Source organism: Eublepharis macularius, chromosome 6, assembly GCF_028583425.1.
Source record: "Eublepharis macularius isolate TG4126 chromosome 6, MPM_Emac_v1.0, whole genome shotgun sequence".
Lineage (NCBI taxonomy): Eukaryota > Metazoa > Chordata > Lepidosauria > Squamata > Eublepharidae > Eublepharis > Eublepharis macularius.
In genome coordinates this window covers 16,821,839-16,846,967 of record NC_072795.1, presented here as the reverse complement: position 1 = coordinate 16,846,967, position 25,129 = coordinate 16,821,839, and the positions used below count along the sequence as shown (strand labels likewise).

At 40.6% G+C, this 25,129-nt stretch overlaps 1 protein-coding gene across 2 annotated transcripts in view; it reads left to right on the top strand.

Moving 5' to 3' along the window:
- The window catches only part of PIK3CA (phosphatidylinositol-4,5-bisphosphate 3-kinase catalytic subunit alpha), a 52,649-nt gene that overhangs the window by 21,357 nt on the left and 6,163 nt on the right, over nucleotides 1-25,129 (top strand). Inside the window, exons 3-21 of one of the 2 annotated variants that reach the window (XM_054982479.1) lie at nucleotides 1,722-2,136; nucleotides 3,490-3,699; nucleotides 4,695-4,945; nucleotides 6,171-6,416; nucleotides 7,222-7,307; nucleotides 8,240-8,345; nucleotides 9,072-9,224; nucleotides 11,301-11,435; nucleotides 13,349-13,473; nucleotides 14,851-14,932; nucleotides 15,828-15,992; nucleotides 17,805-17,908; nucleotides 18,532-18,703; nucleotides 18,915-19,021; nucleotides 19,586-19,707; nucleotides 20,961-21,039; nucleotides 21,693-21,863; nucleotides 22,606-22,723; nucleotides 24,082-24,233. In XM_054982479.1, coding sequence (XP_054838454.1) covers nucleotides 1,785-2,136; nucleotides 3,490-3,699; nucleotides 4,695-4,945; nucleotides 6,171-6,416; nucleotides 7,222-7,307; nucleotides 8,240-8,345; nucleotides 9,072-9,224; nucleotides 11,301-11,435; nucleotides 13,349-13,473; nucleotides 14,851-14,932; nucleotides 15,828-15,992; nucleotides 17,805-17,908; nucleotides 18,532-18,703; nucleotides 18,915-19,021; nucleotides 19,586-19,707; nucleotides 20,961-21,039; nucleotides 21,693-21,863; nucleotides 22,606-22,723; nucleotides 24,082-24,233 — 2,936 coding nt within the window. In that variant the 5' untranslated portion in view covers nucleotides 1,722-1,784. The remainder of the gene's footprint in view (nucleotides 1-1,721; nucleotides 2,137-3,489; nucleotides 3,700-4,694; nucleotides 4,946-6,170; nucleotides 6,417-7,221; nucleotides 7,308-8,239; nucleotides 8,346-9,071; nucleotides 9,225-11,300; nucleotides 11,436-13,348; nucleotides 13,474-14,850; nucleotides 14,933-15,827; nucleotides 15,993-17,804; nucleotides 17,909-18,531; nucleotides 18,704-18,914; nucleotides 19,022-19,585; nucleotides 19,708-20,960; nucleotides 21,040-21,692; nucleotides 21,864-22,605; nucleotides 22,724-24,081; nucleotides 24,234-25,129) is intronic. The other variant, XM_054982480.1, reaches the window with a different exon arrangement.

Here is a 25,129-nt window from a genome sequence, read left to right as displayed (position 1 = left end):
TTGATATCCCCTTCTGTTCAGCTGCATTGGTTGCCAGAGGTATTTTGAAAGGGCTCTGTTTATATTTCCACTATCCAAAAATTCAAGTTCTGGAGGCGTGCTTCCATGTGTCAGCAAAATAAAAGTATACATATTCTAAGCACAGACTTTCTCTTGCCATTTCCTGAAGAATAAAAGCACAAATACCAGCTGCTATTTTGATCTGACTGCTCTATAATGGGAATCTGCCTCCTCCTTGAAATAAAGGGAGAAATGAGCGTGCATTTTAACGATCTTAAGTTGATGGACGCAACTTTTTTCTTTGCAGCTGGGTTTGAGCAAGGCACATTTACTGTCTTTCCTTGAGTCTAAAAACTACCCATGACTCTGGGAAATCTGTCATTTTTGGTTTTAATGGAAATGCAGACAAGAGAGGGGGCTGTAGAGTTGAATGCAGTGCTAACACTGTGGTAAGGGGCTATTAATCCTCCTTTGCAGGCCTTTATTGTGATCAGCGTCCGTCCCTCTCCGGCTTCTTTCCCACCTAAAAGGTAGAATGTAGCTTTCAGGCTGACCTTTTTAGAAAGGCAATGCAAATCTGACAAGGATGCAAATCTGACAAGGTTTTGTTTACACCTAATTTGGAAAGATGTTGCAGCAGCCAAGGGCACAGAAGGGTGCTGCAGCTCTCTGGATTGTTTTTCAGGAACGTGTTGCACTCCAAGATGAAGCTTATGGCTGTAGAAAAGAATGGAGACAAATTCAAGCTTTTCCTTGATGAAGTATGTTAGGCAGTTGAAAGAAACTCCTTTCTGTTGAGTCAACATGGTGGCTTTTTCACAATTGAGGAAGGAACACTGGCTGCTTGTGGTGGGGAGGATGGTTACAGCTACAGCCCTGCCTTGGCAACTTGTTTGTAGCTCTGACAGTGTCCCAGGATGTGTTCGTGGCATGCCACATTGTGACCACTGCTATGTTGCTTGTTCCTCTAGCAAGAGGTCTGAATATTTGGCAACCCTGTTTTTTTGCTTTGCTAAGCTGTGCTTTTGCCACCCAGCCCATCTGGAGCTGATGGCTGGGGCCTTGGCTACGGCCCTTTCCTATTGTTTTCATTCCCTTCCAAGCACATTGCTGTTATAGGGCCCATTATAGGGCGTGCTTGATATAGGCCCCCCAAAAACTTGAGACAAGTGGTTTTTTAAAAAAAAAAAAACAGAACCTAGATTGCTCTAAAAGGTTTCTGCTTAATTTAGCATCTCAATAACAGTGGGCAAGATCCTAATGGTTTTTCTGCTGCTGCAAAAAGGGTGGAAGGGCAATCATGCTGAATCTCCCCCCCCCCCCCATTGCTTCATCCCACATGACATTTTCTCCATACAGATCCCATGATCTCTGGCATAGCTTTCTCAGGATTCAAAAGTAGCCACATATCCTTCTTTCACCAGTGAAAAAGCTGGTAGAATCAAATCGTATCTATGCAGCTCAGGATTATAAATATTGCTGACTTTCTATTGAACAGTAGTTGAAATAATAACTTGATTCTGGGAGATGATGGGGGTAAGAGAGTCCTTGGATTACAGAATGCAAATTAGTGTTAAATCTTTATATTTATTTTTTCTATTAAAATTGTGCAAATTGTTGGACAAGTGCTATTATTGGCAACAAACGTGGAAATTAGAAATGACTATGAAAGGCACTTCCACATTGCGACAGCGTTAAATAATTTGTCTTTGTTTATTTAGGTTTTTCTGCTGGAACCGACAAACTTAGTCTTTTGATAACCTTAAGCGAAGATAACTAGCAAAATGCCTCCAAGACCATCATCTGGTGAATTGTGGGGCATCCACTTGATGCCCCCTAGAATCCTAGTGGAATGTCTTCTACCTAACGGTATGATCGTGACTTTAGAATGCCTCCGTGAGGCCACATTGTTAAATATTAAACATGAACTCTTTAAAGAAGCTAGAAAGTATCCTCTCTACCAGCTCCTTCAAGATGAGTCATCTTACATTTTCGTAAGTGTTACCCAAGAAGCAGAAAGAGAAGAATTTTTCGATGAAACTCGGAGACTATGTGACCTACGGCTCTTTCAGCCTTTTCTAAAAGTCATAGAACCAGTAGGCAACAGAGAAGAGAAAATTCTGAATCGTGAAATTGGTGAGGCTTTCTGTATTTAGATACGTTTACATGGGGAGGGGAAGGAGAAAGTAATGTGGCCCGTTAAGGTAATCATAATCACATGGTAATTCAGAGGTTTTGGATTGTATAAAAAAGCTGTCACATTATACTGGCCATTGTAGTAGGGTGGTTCTTGTGAGTACCCTATCATATTCTCACTTACAATGAATTTTCCCCCTGAATGAGTAATGCATTTGTATTTGCAAATGTGCACAAAGCACATGTATTAATAGAACTAACAAAACTCTTTATACCCTACCTTTTCTCCCCCATGGGGACCCCAAAGTGTCTTGCATCATCTCCTCTCCTCCATTTTATCCTCACCACTATCCTGTGAAGTAGGCTAGGGTGAGAGAGAGTGACTGGCCAAAGGTCACCAGCAAGCTTCTGTGGAAGAGTAGGTATTCGAGCCTGGGTCTCCCAGAGCCTCGACTGACTCTCCAACCTCTGCACCATGGTGGCTCTTAATAGTATATAAGATCCCTAAAAATCGCAGCATGTACTACTTGAGTATTTGAGCAATTATGGGCATATATTTGCTCTGGAGATGATTTTTTAGTTTAATGACAGGATCTAGATCGGCTGTATCCTTTTGCAGGATACACTGGTCTTGGTTCTTTGAATCTGACTATGGGACAGTTGTGACTGCTGCAGTCCCTCCGCCTAAGCCCAATCAGTGGAGCAGCAGCTAAACTTTTGTGGAGATAAAGGAAGCCAAATTTGGGCAATTCATGCTGAATTGCACACCCTTACAGCTTAAAGGATTGGGTATGGAAGAGAAATGTAACTTTTGAAGTCTAAATGTAACTTTTAGACTGCAGGATAAAAGGAAGCAAGCAGCCTGCCTCTTACTTTTCTTCAGCTTATGGCTGGTCCCAGCTGGTTTAGAGCTTAGACTTGTACATTGACCGACTAGTCCCCACTAGTTTTTGACACATGGCGAGGCCGGGAGTCATTCTAAATACCGAAAGACTTCCCTTCATATTCAAAAGATAGCAATAACCTTGACTAGTATTCTCCCGCCCCATTTGCGGCATTACGTCTACATGCCATATATCCACATTGCTAATTCAAAGAATTAATAATTCCTACTAATAAAAGAAATGCACCATTCAGTTGTTTTCTAGAATATAGTGATTGATATACACTGGAATGTCACCTTTCATGAAAACAGCATAAAAACTATCCATAAAAATAAAGCAGTAGCAAACCATTAAAAAAGTTGATAAGATAAACCCCCTAAATAAGAGCTTGGGTAGCTACATTTAGTATAGTGCTAAAAAATACTATATGTCTTGCTTGACATTTATCAGACATTATCTTTCTTTTTAGGTTTTGCTATTGGCATGCCTGTCTGTGAATTTGACTTGGTTAAAGATCCGGAAGTTCAGGACTTCAGAAGAAATATTCTCAATGTCTGTAAAGAAGCAGTTGATCTTCGAGATGCTAATGCACCCCATAGTAGAGCATTATATGTCTGCCCCCCCAACATAGAATCGTCGCCCGAATTGCCCAAGCATATATACAATAAACTAGATAAAGGTAAAATAAGCATTTGAAGTAGCAGTTCAGTGCATTTATCAAATAGAGTCTGATGAAAGGGAAACTGCTTCAACGGAATTAATATACTTCCAGCTTTGAAGTGCATGCCTCAGTCAGGATAATCTCCTCAATATAAATATAGATTTTAAAAAATGCTACTTGTTTGATGTGCTCACCTTTTTTCTACTTCAGCAGTGTTACAAGGTTTTATTCAGGGGATTAGTATCAGTATTAGGGATTGCTTAATAAATTACTAATGAAGCAGTCTCAGGTGCTCAGAAAAAACTGATGCCAGGAAACAGTACTCTAGAGTATTAGATCAAGATGGGTAGCCGTGTTAGTTTGTCTGTAGCAGTAGAAAAGAGCAAGAGTCCAGTAGCACCTATAAGACTAAAAATTTGTGGCAGGGCATGAACTTTTGTGAGTCACAGCTCGCTTCTTCAGAAGAAGCGAGCTGTGACTCACGAAAGCTAGATTATTAGGTCAATCTAAGACTCGACTGCCTCCCATCCTTTTGCCATACCATCTCAGCCATAGTTTGATCAAGGAAATAGTGGATGTGCCTGATTTTTTTGCCACAGTCCTAAAGATGCATAGAAGGTTCAGAGCACAGAATGGGGCTTTAGATCTTCTCATTTTCATTTATCCCAGGAGATGCTCGGTGAGGCAGGGAAAACGTAGGCTGCAGGCACACAACTTCCTCTTTTTTATCATTTGTTCTGTTAGTATGATTTGGTAAAGTATCTGTGGCATACAGAGGCATGGGGGCTTGCACATATGTACTATGAATTGAGTACTCGTTTATTTTCAGCAGATTAGCTCTGTCTCCCTAGAAGAATTTTGTTCTTTGCAAAGTGAAGGCCTGATTTTTATTTTTTGTGGGTGTGATGTTTCATCGGTGGCTGTTACAAAATATTCCTTGAGTCTGCATGAAGCATAAAAAGTATGTCTTTGAGTAATCTGATGAAATCTGACCTAGTTTCATTCTGTTTCAGGGCAAATAATAGTAGTAATCTGGGTAATAGTCTCTCCTAATAATGACAAGCAGAAATACACCTTAAAAATCAATCATGACTATGTGCCAGAGCAAGTAATCGCAGAAGCAATCAGGAAAAAAACTCGAAGCATGTTACTATCATCGGAACAGCTAAAGTTATGTGTTTTGGAGTATCAAGGAAAGTATATTTTAAAAGTATGTGGTTGTGATGAATACTTGCTAGAAAAACATCCCCTCAGTCAGTATAAGGTGAGTAGTATCTTGTACATGTCAGAATTTAACGCTGCTTGTCAGTTGGGTATTATGAGCAGTCCAGGGCTTTGAAGGAAGGAGTTTGTATGAGAAATGAAACTGAGATAAGTCAGAGTTCAGAAAATGATGTACTGAAGCCAGTCTTGCTTTCTTATGGTTTGTTGGGGCTTTATGGCAAAAAATAAAGTATGTGGTATACTTTTCCTTTTGCTGTGCTTTTAAACTTACTATTACCTAGCCAGCAATAATTTATGTCAACATTTTTCACATTTAGACTGATCAGGCCTCTCTGGTCGCAGTTGAGGGATCGCAGAGGCTTGAATGTAATAGATGTACAAAGCTGTCCTGCATTAAGTGGGGCCAGGTTCCAGGGCTGCAGAGAGGGATCAGTTTGTGTCAGTGTCAGCAATGTAGTGCTGTATCCCTGAGCTCTCTTCCCTTTGTGCAGCACTTCTTGGGCTTTGTCTGTGTGTGTGTGTGTGTAAAGATGTATGCTAACAGCTTGCCTTTAGTAGAAAGAGGGATAAACCCTATTTGTTGGAACGTTAAGAATGTAAGGCTGCAGTCCTAAGCACTCCTATTTAGAAATAAACCTCCTTGAATTCAGTGGATTTCGCATCCTAATCCTGAGTGTGTTCCCTTGGACATAACTAACGAAGCTCTGTTCCTTACATTGGAGGGGGGACGGATTAAGCAGTATTTTATATGAAAGGTGTTTGACATATGCAGTTACCTTCTAGCAACAAAATCCTGAATAGCTTGTTACTACATTTTCCAAAAGAAAGCAGCATTCATCTTTTGCCGCAGTATTAGCCAGTATCTGCATCTGTGACATTCTGTTCCAATAAGTTTTAATTTGCATATACTCTGCAACCTTTCCACTGTACCCTAGAGTTGTCATTTTCTTGAACTTTTGTGGCATAAGAGATCTTGTGGAAATTTTTCAATGCAGTATAAACATAAAACAGTTGCCCAGTATTCCAAATACAAAAAAACCCCCACCTTTAACTCATGAGCAAAAATTCCCATTGAAGGTCAACTTCTAGAATATTGCAAATTTGGTATACTAAGTTTAGTTTAAAAAAAGAATACAGTCCAGTTGGTCCTCAGTCCAGTTGGTCCTGAGAAACACAGGTTAATAGTGGTATTATAATCATTGCATTTAAGCAATAATGCTGTAACAGATTTCAATGCAAATAACTGTTCCCCCTATCTTTTGTAGTACATCCGAAGTTGTATCATGCTTGGTCGAATGCCCAACCTCATGCTGATGGCAAAGGAAAGTCTTTACACTCAGCTGCCATTGGATAACTTTACGATGCCATCTTATTCCAGGCGCATCTCTACAGCTACGCCATACATGAATGGTGAAGCTTCAGCCAAATCTCTCTGGGTTATTAACAGTAATCTCAGAATAAGAATCCTCTGTGCTACCTATGTAAATGTAAATATTCGTGATATTGACAAGGTAAAAACCAGCTCTGTGTGCCTGAATTATAAGCATACAAAAGCATGTTTGCAATTAATGATTCTTTAAAAATAGCCAGGTCTTGTATCCCTGCATTGTTTTAAAAAGTCAAATTCAGTGAACTTGAACTCTGTGGTCTTTATGTAGATAATCTAGCAGACAAGTAATCAAAGTAAACTGAACTGATTAGTGAACTTTCTACCTCGGGTGTTATTACACACCTGCCGATGAGATGTCTCCTCTTCTGATCATCCTAGTTCACGGCCTTGAGGCCTACCTTTGAGTGGCTGCTCCTTAGGTACCTTTGTCTGGACTCCATATATCTGATGAAGTGAGCTTTGACCAGGAAAAAAGCTGGAATAGACATTGTTTGTATGTAAACCAGCCCTGGACTTCTGTTTAATTTTCCTCTAGAGACTCTCTGAAGTGTGGCCATATTGAAGAAGTTCTGTGAAATCTTTGAGTTTGGGCCAGCTTTCAGTGGTTGGGATTAAGCTATTTCATTCTGTGGTTTGTTGATTTTTTTAAACGAGACTTGGTTTTTCTGCCAAGTTAAAACTATGAGTAATAATTCTGTTGTGAGCTTGGATACTTCTGCTATCCTTCATGTTTCATTTGCAGAATGTTTCTTCATCTGCCAAATAAATACATTTTACTTTTGAGATATCAGAATCTTTTAGTCTAAATCAGTACTAACACCTGTAGCCATTTTTGTACATGAAATAAGTTGCAAAATTGTCCCTCGCCTTGAAAAACCCTGCATTGTGGTATAGTGTAATTACGTGTTTAAATACACTGTTTTCAGATCTATGTCCGAACTGGTATTTACCATGGAGGAGAACCATTGTGTGATAATGTGAATACTCAGCGAGTACCTTGCTCCAATCCCAGGTAAATAATAGCTCTAAATCAATGAAAAGAAACCTGGTTGTTAAGATGTTTGGTTGGTGTCTTCTTTCCTGGTTTAATATTTTACTACTGGAGCATACAGCATTGTTAATAACTCATAGCTGAATTTTGGGTGCTGTGGGCTGGATGCTAAAATTATACCCATCCTAGAAATGTTATGGTGTCCACTGCTATAAAGAACATGTTTTAATAAACAATAAATAAATATCCAATTTTATATGGTTGCTTTCTTTGGCACTCTTTACAGTTTAGGCTGAACCATGAAAAAATCATAGGTAGTGTTCCTTTATACATAGTTTGTTACAATTGGCTGCTTTTTCCTGAATCATTACATTTAGAAGTGTGCTGTGGGGGAGGGGGGGAACTGCTCCATAGACTGCTGAAGTCCAGTTCTTATAGGAATATGGAAAATTCTAATAACCTTTGGCATGACTGAATTCAAAATGGAAGATGAATATTTACTGTGGAAGATGCTGACTCGATATTCCAGCATGGAACATAAGCACTACATTGCTACTTAAGACAAAGGAAACTGCATGTGAACATGACCCGAGAATAGCTAGCTAAATACAGTATTAAGGAAACTTCACCCCTCATATTGTTTTATAATGTATTCTACATTGGTTTTGTTACTCTCTTCTGCTGATCCCTTCTTGGAAAGTGAGTGTTGAAGCTGAGCTGGTGTTTGAACTTGAAATGTAGAATCACATCTTGTACTTGCCTGCCAAACTGCATGCTACCCCAGACACCGCCCCCCAGAACACCCCAAGCAAACACTAAATGAAAACCTGGCTTCATTTGGCCAACATTTCACTAACAATTTTTGATTTAAAATAGAATCGGCAGTTTGGTAAGCATTTTTGGTTAAATTCCTGACTGCCTTTTGGTTAGATTCCACTTTTTCCTCTCCGCAGATGGAATGAATGGCTGCAGTATGAAATGCATATTCTTGATCTTCCACGTGCTGCTCGGCTTTGTCTTTCTATCTGCTCAGTTAAGGGGAGAAAGGGTGCGAAGGAGGTAAATATGGAACCTTTTACTATAAGAAGCTTTGAAAAACAGAACTGCTTTCAAGTGATTCTCTGGATTGGTCTACACGTGCAGTAGAGTGAGGTGGTAGAATGGGATGTATCGCTTCAGACTGCTGGTGATGATGTCAGATTTTTATTGCATCTTCCTATAGAAACTCCCTGCAATTTAAGAATTGGCATATGAGGGAGACAGATACTAATCTGGCCCACTGCAGGTGGCACTAGCTTTCTGCTGACAAGGAATGATTAATATATGAGAACTTGACAAATTTAATCCCTTGCCTGTGGTCCAAATGGTTCAATTCATACTGCTGCTACCAGTCTGGTGTAGTGGTTAGAGTGTCGGACTAGGAGGTGGGAAACCCAGGTTTGAGTCCCCCTCTCTGCCGTGGAAGCTTGCTTGGGTGGCTTTGAACCAGTCACTCACTCTTAGCTTAATCTACCTCAAAAGATTGCTCTGAAGAGAAAATGGAGGAGAGGAGAATGATGTAATCTGCTTTGGTTCCCCATTGGGGAGAAAGGTGGCGTATAAATGAAATAAAATAAAAATATCTCATTCTGCTGTATGTGTGGACCAGGTCTCTAAGCTACAAGTAATGTCTTAAAAGTTGCTTTGTGATCTATGGATGAGTTTTTCAATGTGTCATTCCCGTTTAAATTTGCAATGTGGTCATTAGTAGATGAGACTAAACAGTGAATGTTTGCTCTTTTTAAGGAGCACTGCCCATTGGCGTGGGGGAATATTAATATGTTTGATTACACAGACACTCTTGTTTCTGGCAAAATGGCTTTGAATTTGTGGCCTGTACCTCATGGTCTGGAAGACCTGCTAAATCCCATTGGAGTCACCGGATCAAATCCAAATAAGGTAAATGGATGTCTCATATCAATTTCTAGCTTTTTAAAAAAATTGTTGTCATAGTGGTCTTCTGCACACAAAAACTCACAATTCCTCACGTGTAACCAAGGCCTGTCTCTGTTGTACAATAGATGAGCTGGTAAGCCATATAAAGACGTTAGCATCGGTCCTGCCTGAAAGGATGTATTGAAGGTGTATCTCCACCTAAGGTGCGCATAGCGAGGCATTGAAAGACCTGGCCCCCGCAGCTCATATCTGTGCCTTTCCAGTTGCAGATTCCTGAAGATAGATGACTTTAGTTCTGAGCAATGAGGCAAATAAATAACATTATGTTATCATTCACTTTATAAGAGAAGCTGCGGGGAGGAAGAAGAATTTGTCTCTTGAATCTCCTTGATGTGAGAGAGAAATACAGCTGTCTATAGAAACCCAGTAATATATTATCTGTTTTAACTTTTGTCAAGCTAAGACAGCGTAACCTGCTATTAAACCTGATTTTTTTCCTGCTTGTTAACTCAGCATCCTAACAGTTAAAACAAGCTATGAAAGTAATCTTAAAACTGCTAATTTAATCATATAATATCAGTTGTCAAGAGTAAAATGGTAAATTGAATTGTAGCTTTGGCTACTTCCACATAAATGTTTTGATCTGCCTCAGCTTCCTTACTGAAGTACTGAGGGAGCATTCACATAATGTCTAATTTTCGTCCTGCTTCTCCGTTCCCCCTTCTTTGCTCCCTGATTTGACACGATCTTTTTGGGAAAGACACCTTTGCACCCTTAGGAAGTGAGTGTTTTTGCAGCTCCTGCCCACACCATCAACATTTTCCTTGCCTCCGTCTCTTATGACCACCATTCATTTCCTCATGTCAGCTTTTTCTAAAAAAAAAAAAAATGGTGATTGACATATTGCCATGATATATTGCTATGTCAATTACTTTTTGTTTATTTAAAGTCTCTCGTATGGCCCTGGGAGGGTGAATGGCATCTGTAAGGGGATCATGCAATGAAGCATGAAGAAAACCAACAGGTAGAGATACTCTGTTGCTGCTCTGAATGCCTCTGCATTTGCAGTGACAATGGAAGGAACATGGAAAATAGTTTCTGTGTGGAAGCAGCCACTGCAAAACTGAATTGTTCAGGAGGGCTTTTTACGCAGAAAATAGGGCTATAATATAATAAAATGATTAAGAAAGAAGCATGGGGTAAAGGGTTAGGGACTGTAGACTGTACTTCTGAATATATTTTGTACTATCTGTTGCTGCTACTGTGTAATTTTTGCAGTGTACTTAAGCTTTACTTCACCGCTGTTTCTGATTCTCTGGCCACTTCCAGATTTCTACAAGTCAAATTGCCTTGTCTGTTGGATGACCCATCCTGTTGATTATCCTGACTTATTCTGTGCAGTCTGCCTTGAGTCCCAGTGAGAAAGGCAGATTATAAATAATGTAAATAAATAAAATATTTTATATTTAAGTCTAGTGTTCTGAGGGCTTTATTTCCTATATCAGTTTCAAACCCATAACCATTCTTGACAATAATACACTTACATCTGATGCTGATTTAAATCATTGTAACTTGCGTGATTCAGTCTTCTTTAATGTTTTAGATTGGCATGGTTTATTACTGATAACAGACTGAGCCATTTGAATCCAAGAAGTAGGGGTGTACTTAGATGCAGGATGCTGTTGTCACCTGCGTAGTAGATGGTACAAACCAGAGAACATTTGACCTCTTTATCTACTGCTTATGGGAACTGGGCCAATGACTGCCTTGGCTGTTAGAGCTGTCTTTTGCTGTAGGCCCAGGCCAAGCTGGTAGAAACTGCAGCGCACTTGAAGGTCCTTGGTAGCTGGTTAATGCATTGGCCTATTTGTTGTCCATGACTAGAAATACCAAGAACTGGTTTTTCATAGGCCATAAAGTAGTGTCTAGAGACTCAAGAATTCCTTAAGAATTCCTTAATTGTTCGTGTCCTCTAATGATTCCCATCATATGTCTGTGAAGATAGTGTTTTCAGTTTCTTAATTGACATATTATAGATTATGTAAAACACAAACTCTTTTAATTCCTCCACCTCCTTAGGAAACTCCCTGTTTAGAGCTGGAATTTGATTGGTTTAGCAGTCCTGTAAAGTTCCCTGACATGTCAGTGATTGAAGAACATGCTAATTGGACTATCTCTCGAGAACTAGGGTATAACTACAGTCCTGCTGGGCAGGTAAAGAAAACTTTATGTTTCTGGTTGTTTTGTGAAAGTCATTAGAGCATGTGTGCACTTCCTTAAAATGTTTTCTTGAGAGACAAGAATTGATATATTAAGATTGAATTCCATGGATGTTCTATGAATTTGTAAGACAGTTATTTTTAATAGTCATGGACTTCTAAGTCTTTGTTAAGATAAACATTTAACTGTTGTAATTTTGTACTTAAATGCTTTATTCTTTTGTTGCCTTTGGTTTTTTGCCTCTTGAGTTTGTATGAGAATCTACATTTTACCCTATGCATACAACACTGTGGGTAAAGGGTAACATATAAAGGAGGGGAAGCATGCTTGCCTAGGCCTCCTCCACTTATGTTCATTCCAGCTTGGGCACATAGGCATGGAGGCTCCATCCCTATGACTGGGAACATTTGAAAAGCAGCATTCCTGATAATAAGGTTGAGGCTTATGCTTGCACACATCTTACTCATGTCAATGCTGTAGGCGATGCTAGCATGCCAAATCATAAGTAGGGAATAATGCCCAACATTCAGCCTCTCTCCGCCTCCTTCCATGTGCATATTTATAGGATGTGTATAGGATTTTTGGATATGTATAGGATTTTTGGATTTTGTCTATCTAACGCTACTGTGAAATTCTGTCCCACTTGCCTTGCATAGGATACTTTTATACAAGGGAATAGGATTGGCTTGCCAAAATCGACTTTCCAGTCATCACTTGGTTCTTCCTGTTATTATAGAATAAATATCTGATCTACAGCACTTGCTGTATAAATTCTGAATCTGTGTTAATCTGCAGTCTCTTTGTTGGTAATCTATAATAATATTGGTCTCTTTCTTTAATTTGATTAGTGAATAAGTACCGTCCTATAGCTGTTGTCCATTGGCCTTGAAAACCTGGTACTTGTTAAGTTTCTGCTTTCTGATCCAGATTCCAAAAAAAAAGATTAATGTTAGAACTCTTACCTATCCATCCCTTACTTGTTGCAAAAACCTGTAAAACAGCTTTGTACTGTCCAGCTTGATTCTGTCAACAATGCAGGCTTACCATTCACCTGGTACTGACAGGAGATTCCCCCCCCCCCGCCACTGCCAGCCAGTGCTTCCCACTGCTGCTCAGCTGGGTGGGGGGTGGGGGGTGGCAGGAAACTGAGGAGAGGACGTGCAGCATTCTGATGCACTAATGCCACTTCCAGGTGCAGTGGGAGTGACATCAGCACATCACTAGGGAAAGCTGGGAATTTGGGCAAAACTCTATGGTTAAAGCAATCCCCAGTGACATGCTGACATCTTAAGACAGAGAAGCTATCAAAAGTTTTTTGAATATTTAAGTACAGGGTATTAGGGTTTTAATGTGAGCCAGGGATCCACCAGGGACAGTTCCCTGCCCCAGCCAGCTGTTCGGGGTGCCAAACCAATGTGGGAGGAGGTATGTGTGGCTTGTGCTTGTTGCAGTCTCCTGATGTGGTGTCATCACCACGTGGAGTCAAAAGTGGGCTGCAGAGACACTTCATTGGGGTGGCCCGTGAGGCAGTCCGCTTGAGCTCCTCTCTCCAGAGTTGGGAGAGGCAGTCTCCAAAGGGGCCTGTTTATGTTCTTTCTTGGTCTTGTTTCAGAAATAAATGAAACTCATTTTTATGCCATCAGCTACTTGGAGTTTAAGTGGAATTGTACTTTTAGTTATGGTTTCTGCCTTGGAATTATAGCATTGCATAATTCTGTATGTTTTTTAAACATGTGCTTTGGGGACACTGGTGTTAAAAAGCAAAACATGTATATGCCAAATAAATGAAATGTACTCTTTGCATCCAGGGCATAAAGCGAGCGCTATCCAGTTGTTTCAATACAATCTAGTAAAGATGTTAATCTCACCTTTGTTGCTTGAGTGACACGCTGTATCTTGTTTTACAGAGCAGTAGAATAGCTAGAGACAACGAACTAAGCGAAAGTGACAAAGAGCAGCTCCATGCAATTTGCACTCGAGATCCCTTGTCTGAAATAACTGAACAGGAAAAGGATTTCCTTTGGAGACACAGGTATACGACTGTGAACTTCTGGAGGTCCCGCATGCTTTAGTGCAGGGGTCCCCAACCTGCGGCCCGCGGGCCACATGTGGCCCCCAAGCTCTTTCTGTGCGGCCCTCCAACCTGCTTATTTGCTGCTATCACCCTGCAATTTTGTTGCATTTTGAGTTAAGCTGTGGCCCTCTTTAGGCACCGGGCACTCTAATGCAGCCCCCATGTGCCAAAAGGTTGGAGATCCCTGCTTTAGTGGATAGAGCGTTGGACTAGGATCTGGGACTCGAAGCTCCAGCCAGCCACGAAGCCCACGGGATGACCTTTAGCCAGTCATTTGCTGAGATTAGATAGGTAGGAACAAAGCAGGGAAACCCCGGGTAGTCAAAGGCTACAAGAAACAATACCGGGAATATACAGTCAAAGACATTTTTGATTTTTATAACAATATATTGGTGCAAAGTGTGCAAAAGTGCAAAGTGTCAACAATAAATACAATTTCATACAAGTAATAAATACACCGTAACAATTATACAAGGTAACTGTTGTTTGTCCGTGTTTTTGTAATGTTCATAGAGAAATGTCTGGGTGAGAGCTGCAGTAGAGCCTTCTTAGGAATGTAGGCAGAGTCCCACAGGGAATCCCACAGGGATTTGCTTTGTTGCTTTTATGTATTTGAATGTTTTTAAGCTGTTTTGTTTGTGGTTGGTTTTAAAACGTGTATTTGTTTGGGTTTACCTCCATTTTCCTCACAACAACCCTATGAGGTAGGTTAGGCTGGGAATATTTCATGGCAGAATGGGAAATGGAACCTGGGTCCCCCAGATCCTAGTCCATCCAGTCGAGCAACTACACCACACTGGCTCTCATCTTAAAATGTGATTTTATTATATGTTTTGATTTGTTAGTTGCCGTGGAGGCTCTGGTGAAGGCAGAAAGGCAAGATATGAATGTTGTGAAATAAATTAAATAAATTTGCTGAGTGTAACCTAACTCAGAGGATGGTTGTGAGGATAAAACTGGGGACTTGCACACTGTGCCCCTGAGACCTGTGGGGGTAGAAATGTCATAGAATATCGTTCCATCCACGTGAAGAGAGTTCAGTGAAAAGTAGGTGAAGTGTAACTGTAGGCATGATGCACTGGCACCCACAAGGAACTCCTAGCCCAAGTTTTAGGACTGGGAATGGAAAAAGACGCCTGAATAAGAGATGAGAATCCGTATGTAATCTGTCCTTCAGGGCCAATGTTTTTGTAAGTTGTCTATGAATGCTGCGGAAGACAATTACATTACGGTAAACAAGCTGCTATGTAGAACTGAGTAGTCAGAAAACATTTGCTATAATCCTTCAGATTTTTTTTGTGCGAATTCCATTTGTGTTTTGTTTTTTCTTTGCAGGCATTATTGTTTAAATACACCAGAAATTCTGCCTAAGCTCCTTTTGTCTGTTAAGTGGAACTCTAGAGATGAAGTAGCCCAGGTAAAATCTGCATTACTGAGCAAACTCAATTAAAAATATTTCCTATATACATTAGATTTTTTAAAATCATACTATGGCTTTCATTGCCCTGACCTTGATAGCCCAGGCAAGACTGATTTCATCAAATCTCAGAAGCTAAGCAGGATCAGCCTTAGTTAGTAATTGGATGGGAGACCTCCAAAGAAGACCAGGGTTCCTATGCAGAGGCAGACTTGCGTTACACTGCGATCCTAACCAGAGTTACTCCAGTCTAAGCCAATTGAAATCAATGTAACTCTGGTTAGACTGGAGTAACTCCGGTTAGGATTGCACTGTTAGTCTCTAGCCTTGAAAACCCCAGCAGGGATCACTATAAGTCAGCTGTGACTTGATGGCACTTTCCACCCCAAGGCTTTCATTATAATGGCTTTCATGAATGGGAGGATATCATTGAAATTAAATTCTGTTCTCATGCATATTTCCATATATAACATAATCGGAAGCCATAAGTTCCCCTCCACAATATTGTTAAAAGATAATAGTATTGGAACAATTTCTTGTTGCTGCAGTTAACATATGTTCCATAATTAACATTTTTAATTCTCTGGCTATTGTGATAGGTGCAGACTGGATTGCTTTTTTTTTTAATTGATGCACAGAGCTTATCAGTAGCTATTAGGCATGACTGTTAACTGTTCAGAGATAGTATACCTTTGAATGCTAGATGATGGAGAAAGAGGGAAGAGGCCCACCCATTTCATCCCCTGTTTCTAGAGGTGTCTGCTTGCTTGCTTGCTTGTGGTTGGTGGCAGAATGTTAGAGTAGATGAAGTTTGATCTGATCACAGGAGGCAGTGCTTCCGTTCCCATGATAGCAGCAGCAGCCATGCATAACCACGGCACTCTGACCTGTGCAGATGTACTGCTTGATCAAAGACTGGCCTGCCATCAAACCCGAACTGGCAATGGAACTTTTGGACTGCAACTACCCTGACCGGATGGTGCGCGCTTTTGCAGTGCGGTGTCTGGAAATATACTTGACAGATGACAAGCTGTCTCAGTATTTGATTCAGCTGGTGCAGGTACTGTGATCTTTTCGAATCAACCCGTCTTTTACTGTATGGGCTTGCGTTTATAAGTGAAACGTAACATGCTAAAGAAGGTTTCACAGAGCTTTTCTAGAAAATTGTGATTAACCCTGGAAAAGGTTACGTCTGATCAGTTTTATTGTAACGTTTCGCTGCATGATAAAACTCATGTGAAGTTTTCAGAGCTGTTCTGTTGACCATTGGGTAAAATAGCAGTACTGTTTGAGAAGATGGAGAGACTAAAAGTGTGCAGCAGTTAGAGCTTTGGACTAGTACAGATGACACCTGAGTTCAGACCTCCACTCTGCCATAGCTAGCCTGTGGTCTTACTGGGTAGTTTTAGATCAGTCATTCTCTATCTCACAGAGTTGTGAAGATAACATGAGAGAAGAGTCATAAACTCTGGATTCCTTAGTGGAAGGGCTTGAATGAATATGTAAGTGTTAGAAGGAGATTAAAATGTAGTAAGAACTAACTCTGCCTTGCCAACAAAGCCACAGAAGTTATGAGGCCACCTGCTCCCTGCAAGGGGATTAAAAAATCAAACAAACAAAACTTAGGGGGATACCTTGAGAGGGGGAGAGAGAGAGAGAGAATATTTTTGTATTTTTACCTTGAGGCTGCTTCAAAGAAGTAACACGCCCCCCCCCCCCGCCGTCTGCTAAAAAGGGCAAAATATGTCCTGCCGCTGCATATAGAATATGAGTTTACTTGACACAAGTCTCTCCTTTTTCAGAAGTGCTTGCTCATTCGTCAACGTATAACCGGGCTGCAATCCTATGCACATTAACCTGGAAGTAAACAACTCTGAAAACAATCAGTCTTGCTTCCAAATAAACACGTACAGCCTGGTTAGGCAACTTTTTGGGTCCAAGTACCAAAAAATGCAGCGTCTGCCTGTGGAGAGATTGATGTGCTGGCAAACAATGGGGGAAGGGGGGCGGAGAGGCAAGGGTTTCTTCTGGGGCAGGCAAACTGGGGGAAAGCCAAGCCCCAGTATTGCTGCCATCCTCTGAAGGGTTTGCCTGGTTGCCTGGGCAAAGGACCAGTCTTGCATGCTGAGCAAAATGATCTGGGCTGCCAGTATTTGGCACATGTCCCAGGGTTTGCTACATAGCAGCATGGTGTTAAATTGCAATCCTATGCACACTTCTTTGGAAATAATCCCATATTTAAATCAGTGGGATTTACTTCCAGAAAAATATACATAAGAACTGGAACTCTAGGAATGATCTGCATCCAAAAACACGCTTCAGTCTGTTTTTCCCCCCCCTAAGAGATGAACAGTTTCAGATTCAAAAAAAGAAAGAGAGGTAGAGGGACAGACAGGCACCTTTCAGATTCTAAATGACTAAGTTCATGCAGGAGAGAATAGGCAGAAGGTAAAGTAAGTCCATACTACTTATCCTGCATAGATAAGCGCACTGACTCAGAAAATTATGACGTCTCAGTTAGGTACAAAACAAGATATAAAAGCAGTGGTGCTGTCTGTCGAACAAAATAGGAACCTTCAGGCACAGAAGTACTGGCTCAGTTGTTTATGAAGGGAACCAAAAGTTCATTTAGTGCTGGAACAAGATTGTGCAATGGGTTTATTTAAAGAACCAGATTGGTGTCAAAGGGGAGACTCTAGTTCAGACTTGGTTGCCTTAGAGGGAAACTTACATTCACCCTAGGTGACCAGGCAAGTGGTAATTTACAAATAATAATATATTTCTTTGCTGTCATTTAGAGCACAAAACTTTAAAATTGCCACATGCATATAGTAAAATTTGATTTGTAGTTCATTAATCTTGTTTCTTCTAGGTTCTAAAATATGAGCAGTACTTGGATAATCTGTTGGTAAGATTTTTACTGAAGAAGGCACTGACCAATCAGAGAATAGGACATTTCTTCTTTTGGCATCTAAAGTACGTTTGGTTTTCTGCTTTAAGCATGAAATGTTAGCTTAACCGATTTGTACTTATGCAGTCATTAACAGATAACTACTACCTCTTCTGATTAGCTTTATTGTTATATGTGTTTCAGAGTATGAAGTTAATAAAAACTAGAATATTTGCAGGGGGTTCATAAAGATTCCATTGTCTTAGGATTTGTCAATGTGTGAGCTCTTTTGAGTCTGGTTTCAGAGAAAGGCAAGTTTTAAAATGCTCCGAATAGATACTTTTCTTCAATCCTTCCTACTCTTAGTAACCAACGCAAGAAGCTTGGCACAAAATCTTGTCTTCTTTTCATGGTGCTATAGTTACAAACATGATTAAAGTAAAATGTAGATACTCGCAGATTTTTGAAAATTGTACATTAACATTTAAGCTGATGAATCTGCTGTTGAGAATGGATAAGAGTTGATTTTTTTTTAGCTGAACAATTTTTCATATGTACCAAAATTGATTATTTTCAGTTCACTGTTATTTCAAGGTCTTAGCCCTCTTTCCCATCTCTGCTGATGGAGACACTTTTAGTTGAGGAATGGTGAGTGTACCTTGATAGCAAGCTAGATATTAAAAATTGCTTAAAGTATTTCTTCTTATAGGTCTGAAATGCACAATAAAAATGTGAGCCAGAGGTTTGGCCTGCTTTTGGAATCCTATTGCCGAGCATGTGGGATGTACCTAAAACATCTGAGCAGGCAGGTAGAAGCTATGGAAAAACTGATTAACCTCACAGACATCCTCAAACAGGAGAAAAAGGATGAAACGCAAAAGGTAATTTTATATCCAGTGAAGCTGGATGTAACTTTCGATTTGTTCCGTAATAGAAAAAAGAAAACAACGCTTTGCCTTTGCTGGTTTTTAAAGCACTTTTTACTGAAATGCTTTGTTTAAAAACTCTTGAGAAGAGCATGCCTGTTTGTACTAAAAAATGGAACTAATCACAAACTGGGAATTCATGAATGAATACACTGTCATCCCCCAGGTACAGATGAAGTTCCTTGTGGAGCAAATGAGGCGGCCAGACTTCATGGATGCATTGCAAGGTTTTATATCTCCTCTCAATCCTGCTCATCAGCTTGGAACTCTTAGGTATGTTCATTCTCAAAATTTATAAAAGATAGCTGGAAAGAATATTTCTAAAACAAATACATTTAGGAAATATTTAAAAAGAGAGAAAGAGTCATTAAAGGGCTCGTGGAAACTACTGCTGTTCACAGGCTGGGGAACAGCAACCTGCCTGTACGGGCACTTTAGTCATTTTAAAAAGCTGCAAGCTGTTAGCTTTTGTACAATACCCCTCTCCCAGATAAGTTATTGTTGCCATTAAGTTGGATCCTGTGGATCTGTTAGAGCCTCTTGTTGGGGAAGACACTTTGTGCCAGAGGAAAACACCCACACTGGCGGAATGGATCTGTGGAATCCAACCCATGATTTCTCCAGTAACGCCTGTGGAATGTGCATCTAAACACTCAGTTGTGGTGCTTTTTTATTTGTTTGTATTTCTGTTATAATTGGGAAGCACTCTCTCTGGGAATTGAAATACCATGGTGGTGTTTTGGTATAAGGACCAAAACAATATAATCCGCAACAATATAATCCTTTGTGTCAGTTTGAATGTGCATTAGTTAAAGCAGCAATCTTACCCTTTCCTAGGCTCGAGGAGTGCAGGATTATGTCATCTGCAAAAAGGCCACTGTGGCTTAATTGGGAAAACCCAGATATTATGTCTGAGCTGCTATTTCAGAACAATGAGATCATCTTCAAAAACGGGGATGGTAAGGAAGAATATTTAATTGTCCGTGTGCGTTTTTCCCCATTTTCTTTGACTGTATAAACAAACATCTGTCTGTTCAAATTCCATCTGCTGGTGTAAAGATGAAAAGTGCAAGTCTGAAGTGTAGGAACGATATGAATATTTTTTCCTTATATGCAGTTCGATTTTCTTTGGAATTTTGGTATATTATTATAATGGTACAGCAAAATGTCCTGACAAGAGTACACACGGTTCTCTTCCCCTTTCCTCCAAAACTCTGTAACTCAGCAGGGTTCACTGGAGGGAGCTGCCGAACAGAAAACTGACAGGAAAACTGTACTTTTTTGTGTTTTTCTTCAGAAAAATTTCATGGCTTCCTAAACCCAAGAGAGGGTTTATGCATATTGGTTTCTATCAGCATCATAAGTGATTCCAAGCAAAACACCTTTGCTCCTCTTGATGCAAGTCCTGCTAGCAGTTCTGATGTTAAGGGGAACACCCTGTTGTGAATCCCTTCATAAAAAGTCACAGCTGACCACTTTTCTGTTCACCCGAAGTATCAGTTACCCCAGGTGAGCAGCCTCTTGCTGCCAGTCTACCTTCTCATCTCTCCAGCCACTACCTCCTCACTCGTGCCATTCTCAGTTTAGGAAAGGCAGCCTCCATAGCTCTGTAGCTGATTGTCTGGCTGTGGAAACACAACACAATGCTGTAGCTACTTTGCTAGGGAAGGCATCTGCGCATACAGAAATGGGCAGCAGCATGGCTGGAGAGAAACAGTGGGTATGGCCCTGCCTGCTGCGTGGGTATGCTGTTCCTTTCTATTCTGGCATAAACTACACATGAAGCTACCTTATACTGAATCGGATTATTGGTCCATCAAGGTCAGTATTGTTTGCTTAGACTGACAGAAGCTGTCCAGGGTCTCAGATGGGGCTCTAGCACATTACCCACTACCTGATCCTCTTGAAATGCCAGGGATTGAGCTTGGGACCTTTTGCATGCTGAAAAGGTGATCTGCCACTGAGCCTGAAGGCGGAAGAACTTGCTCTATATGTGGTGACAGGCAGAGGGGGAGAGAGTATGAGGCTGACGACCAGAGCAGCTAGTGAACTCCCCCCTGCTTCCTTAGTATTAATTTGCTGAGACATTTTTGTTAGATGTAGCATCTGGTTATTAAATGCCAAGGCGAAATCTTAGACAATGCCAAGTTTTGACATGTTAAAGCCAAACTATATTTGAACTTCCAAAAGTTTGTATGTTTGTATGTTTCAGATCTGCGCCAGGATATGCTCACACTTCAGATCATTCGAATTATGGAAAACATCTGGCAAAATCAAGGCCTTGATCTCAGGCAAGTATTCTTAAATTGTGCTGAGCTGACTCCAGATATTTAGTTCCAGGTTTTTTTCTTTACTACTACTGCCTGGCGAAGAACAAACTTGGTTCAAGCAGAAAGTTTAAAATTATTTATCGTGCTGATAATCAGCTCTGCCTGTGCTACAAGTAATTATTTTGCTTTTTCCTCTCTAACCAGTAGCATTACAGCCTGCCTTTGCCATCTGCTTGCAACAGAGATACAAATGGCTTCAAAACCAAGTGTCATTACATCTAATGTTCTTACATTTCCCCCACACTCTTAGGCCAGGATCCAAATACCTACTTTAGGTATATCCAGTGGAATGTTTTACTTGAAACAGTCCACCCCCGTATGACAAACTGCTTCTAAATCTTCTCTCTAATTTAAAAGGTTTTGTCATGTTGCCTTGGGGGTTGCCATTCCGGAAACTCAAGCCCAAAGCTAGTCTGGAACTAGTTGTTTAGTTCTTTAGATCCCAGCCCTGTTGGTTATATAACCAGATGGCTTGGCTTTCAGTTGCCCTGCAGTAGAAAAGCAAAACTTAAATGTTGCTCAGGCTGAGATTTCTAACAATGCCTGCATGTTGATTCTGTCATATGTTTATATACAGTGCAATTAGAAAAACAAACCTCAAATTCCTTTTCTAGGATGCTTCCTTATGGTTGTTTATCTATTGGTGACTGTGTGGGACTCATTGAGGTTGTGAGAAATTCACACACAATCATGCAAATCCAGTGCAAAGGTGGCCTTAAAGGCGCACTGCAGTTCAACAGTCATGCATTACATCAGTGGCTCAAAGACAAGAACAAAGGAGAAATGTAAGTGGAATTTTTTTCTTCTTGTCTCACCAGTTTCTCGCCTTGATGGAAGCCTCCTGTCTTTCTCTTTCAAACAACTGTGTTTTATAATTGGATGTTTACACAGAATGGCTGCAATGTGGAAAGCCAGTTCTGGTACAAGCTCGGACAGTTCTAGTAGGGCTCTTAAATGTTTTCCCTGTACTAACTGCCTTGTACTGCAAACAATTCTTGCAACTTTACCAAATTTCAGAAGCCATTTGTTGTGCACTGAGGAAGGATACAGAGTTCCTAGAGTGAAGTCAGAAGGGTGGGGCGGGGGGGCTTTGGATGGTGCCTCAGGCACTTCCCTTCCTAGGGAAAAGCAGTGAGAGACTAACAGTATTTGTTTATTTACACTGTTGTGCGGAGCGGCGGGGGGGAAGCAGGTAAGAATCTAAACAGTCAAGTCTAGTCAGCCTTTCTGTCTTTGATAGCATCATCTCTCACAAAAACAAACAGTATGCCCTTGGACACACCCACCCCAAGTCAGCAATAAAGCTCATGCTCCTCCTTCCCTGCCTACATTCCCACTGGCTAAACAGCTCTTCTCCAGTTCCCGCTCAAGCAGGTAGCTGGCAGCTACAAGTCCTCAAAAGCAACTAATCCACATTTGCTTCCAGTACCCGTTAAAGAAACTTATTTAGCAAGTATCTAAAAAAAATACTTAGATAAAAGGATGGTACACCGTATTTATTACGAACGCACTCTGTGTTTCTTATAGGTATGATGCAGCTATTGATTTGTTTACACGCTCTTGTGCTGGTTATTGCGTAGCGACTTTCATACTGGGAATTGGCGATCGCCACAATAGCAATATCATGGTGAAAGATGACGGGCAGGTAAAAATCAGTTTTATTTATGCAATACGATGCTTTTCTAGCTTCCAGCTTTTCGAGAACCCTTGGCATGTCAACTTTGTCTGCTGAGAAATCCCAAAGCATGTACTGAAGAACCTCTGTGTGATGCAGTGGATTCTGGGGCATTAGACTAGAGCTCATGCCAGTTAAGAGCTGCTGTAGCACAGTGGTTAAGTGGTTCTGCTGCAAATCAGCCCTTCTACTAGTTCGAATCCCACTACCACCATGAGCTCAGTAGGTGGCCTTGGGTCAGCCACTCCTCCCAGCCCAGCTCCCCAGCTGTATTGTGGGGATAATAACAACACTAACTTGTTCACCTCTCTGGGTGGGGCACGAATCTGTCTAGAAGAACAGCATGAGTGCAGTTATCATCATTATCATCATCATCAAGTCTGATGGACCTCACTTACTGCCCACCTCCCAATAGGAGTGTTCTCTAAAATCCACCGTTCCTCTGTAGCTGTCCATTTTACCAGAAAGCTGGCTATGGTGGACTGGCTAGCTTCCAAAGAAGCTTGTCTGCCAACACAAGACAGTAGCCCTGCTGCATCAGTCCAGTGGTCCATCTGTCCTGCATCCTGTTTCACACAGTGGCCAATCAGTTGTCCTGGAGGGCCAAACAAACAGGGCTTGGCCCTCCCCCTGATGTTGCCTCCCAGCACTGGGTTTTAGAGATCTGCTGCTGCCTCAGAATGTGGACATTCCCTTTACTCATCACAGTTAGTAGCCATTGATGGGCCTCTCCTCATGATTCTGTCTAATCCCCCTTTAAAGCTATCCATGATCTTAGCCGTAACTGCATGCAGTGAATTCCACAGCTTAATTACTCATTAAGTAAATAATTTGTTTCCTTTTGTCAGTCCTGAATCTATTGGCCAACAGTTTTATTGCATACAGTACTCCAAATGAGGCCAGGCTATAGAGCTACACCGGGTAATTCCCAGCACAGAGGTTGCTTTTTTTACTCCTGCAGCACATGGATGTTCTCATTGAGCTGTCCACTACCACTCCAAGATCTCTTTCCCTCTCAGTCTTGGCTGGTTCAGAGCCCATCGGCACAGGGTTTTCTGTTCCAATGCTCATCACCTTCCATTCACCTACACTGAATTTCATTACCACGTTGTCGACTTCTCACCCAATATAGAGGAACTCCTTATTAAGCTTCCAAAGAGTCCATGGATTCCTTGGAATACAGTGTGAAGGCCTCTTGTGTAACCCATAGGCAACTATCATATTGCTGCTTTAATGTCTGAAAAATTGAAGCAGTAACTAGATACAAATCTTTTACCCTCATGGCTTTGTTGATCAGGTAATAATCTAACTATTTTTTTTCTTTAAAGCTGTTTCACATAGATTTTGGACATTTCTTGGATCACAAGAAAAAGAAGTTTGGATACAAACGTGAGCGGGTCCCCTTTGTCTTAACGCAAGATTTCTTGATAGTGATTAGTAAAGGAGCCCAAGAATGTACTAAAACTAGGGAATTTGAAAGGTGAGCTGTCTTGGAACAGAAGTTCCTGATGTATAAGCAAATTTTGTGGCATCATTCACTGGTTTCATTTTCTGTATTTAAGGGTAAGATAATCTATTTTTAGATAGAAAGACTTGACTTCTGTACGTGCCCTTGGGTTGAATTAAGTTTTTTCTTAAGTAAAACTGTGTATGGGTGTTCCTTTATACTTAAAGAAAACAATAACAGCACAGTACTTGTTTATTTGTTTATTTATTTATTTACTTGTCATTTATAGTCCGCCTTTCTCACTGAGACTCAAGGCGGATTACATAGTGTGAGATTAGTACAATCAGTGTCAAAGACATTTCCATACAGTGACAAGGACATTTCCATAGACAATGCCATAGGATAAATAAATACAGTTTACAAAGACATAGCATTAGCAAGGGTCCAATACAGAGTTGAAGAATTGCTGAAATGGAACATAATCAATTCTAGGACTGACATTAGACGACATGAAGCACAGATAGTATATTGGAGTACATATTTAAAGCAACAGATAATATGTAAGGTAACATAGTGGTGAAGTCTATGGCCCCTAACTCATTAGTGAAGCATCTGAGAACCCCTCCCTTCAATACCGCCCTCCTATCTGAGTAAAAAGCCTTTTTGAATAATTCGGTTTTACATCATTTGTGTTTATTAATCCTTTATTGAATAGACATGTAGCACAAACAGATAATACATGCTATATGAAGTATTATAGTATACAGTCCTGTTCCCTCGTGAACCATTCCATCCAGATATAGCCCTATTATCTTTATAAAAATACCATCCCCGTTGACTCTGTGTTTAAAGTATCTATTTACTGAATAATTATTCTTTCAGAAAGCTGTGTAGGACAGGCAGTAGCAGATTATTTTGACATTGTGAAG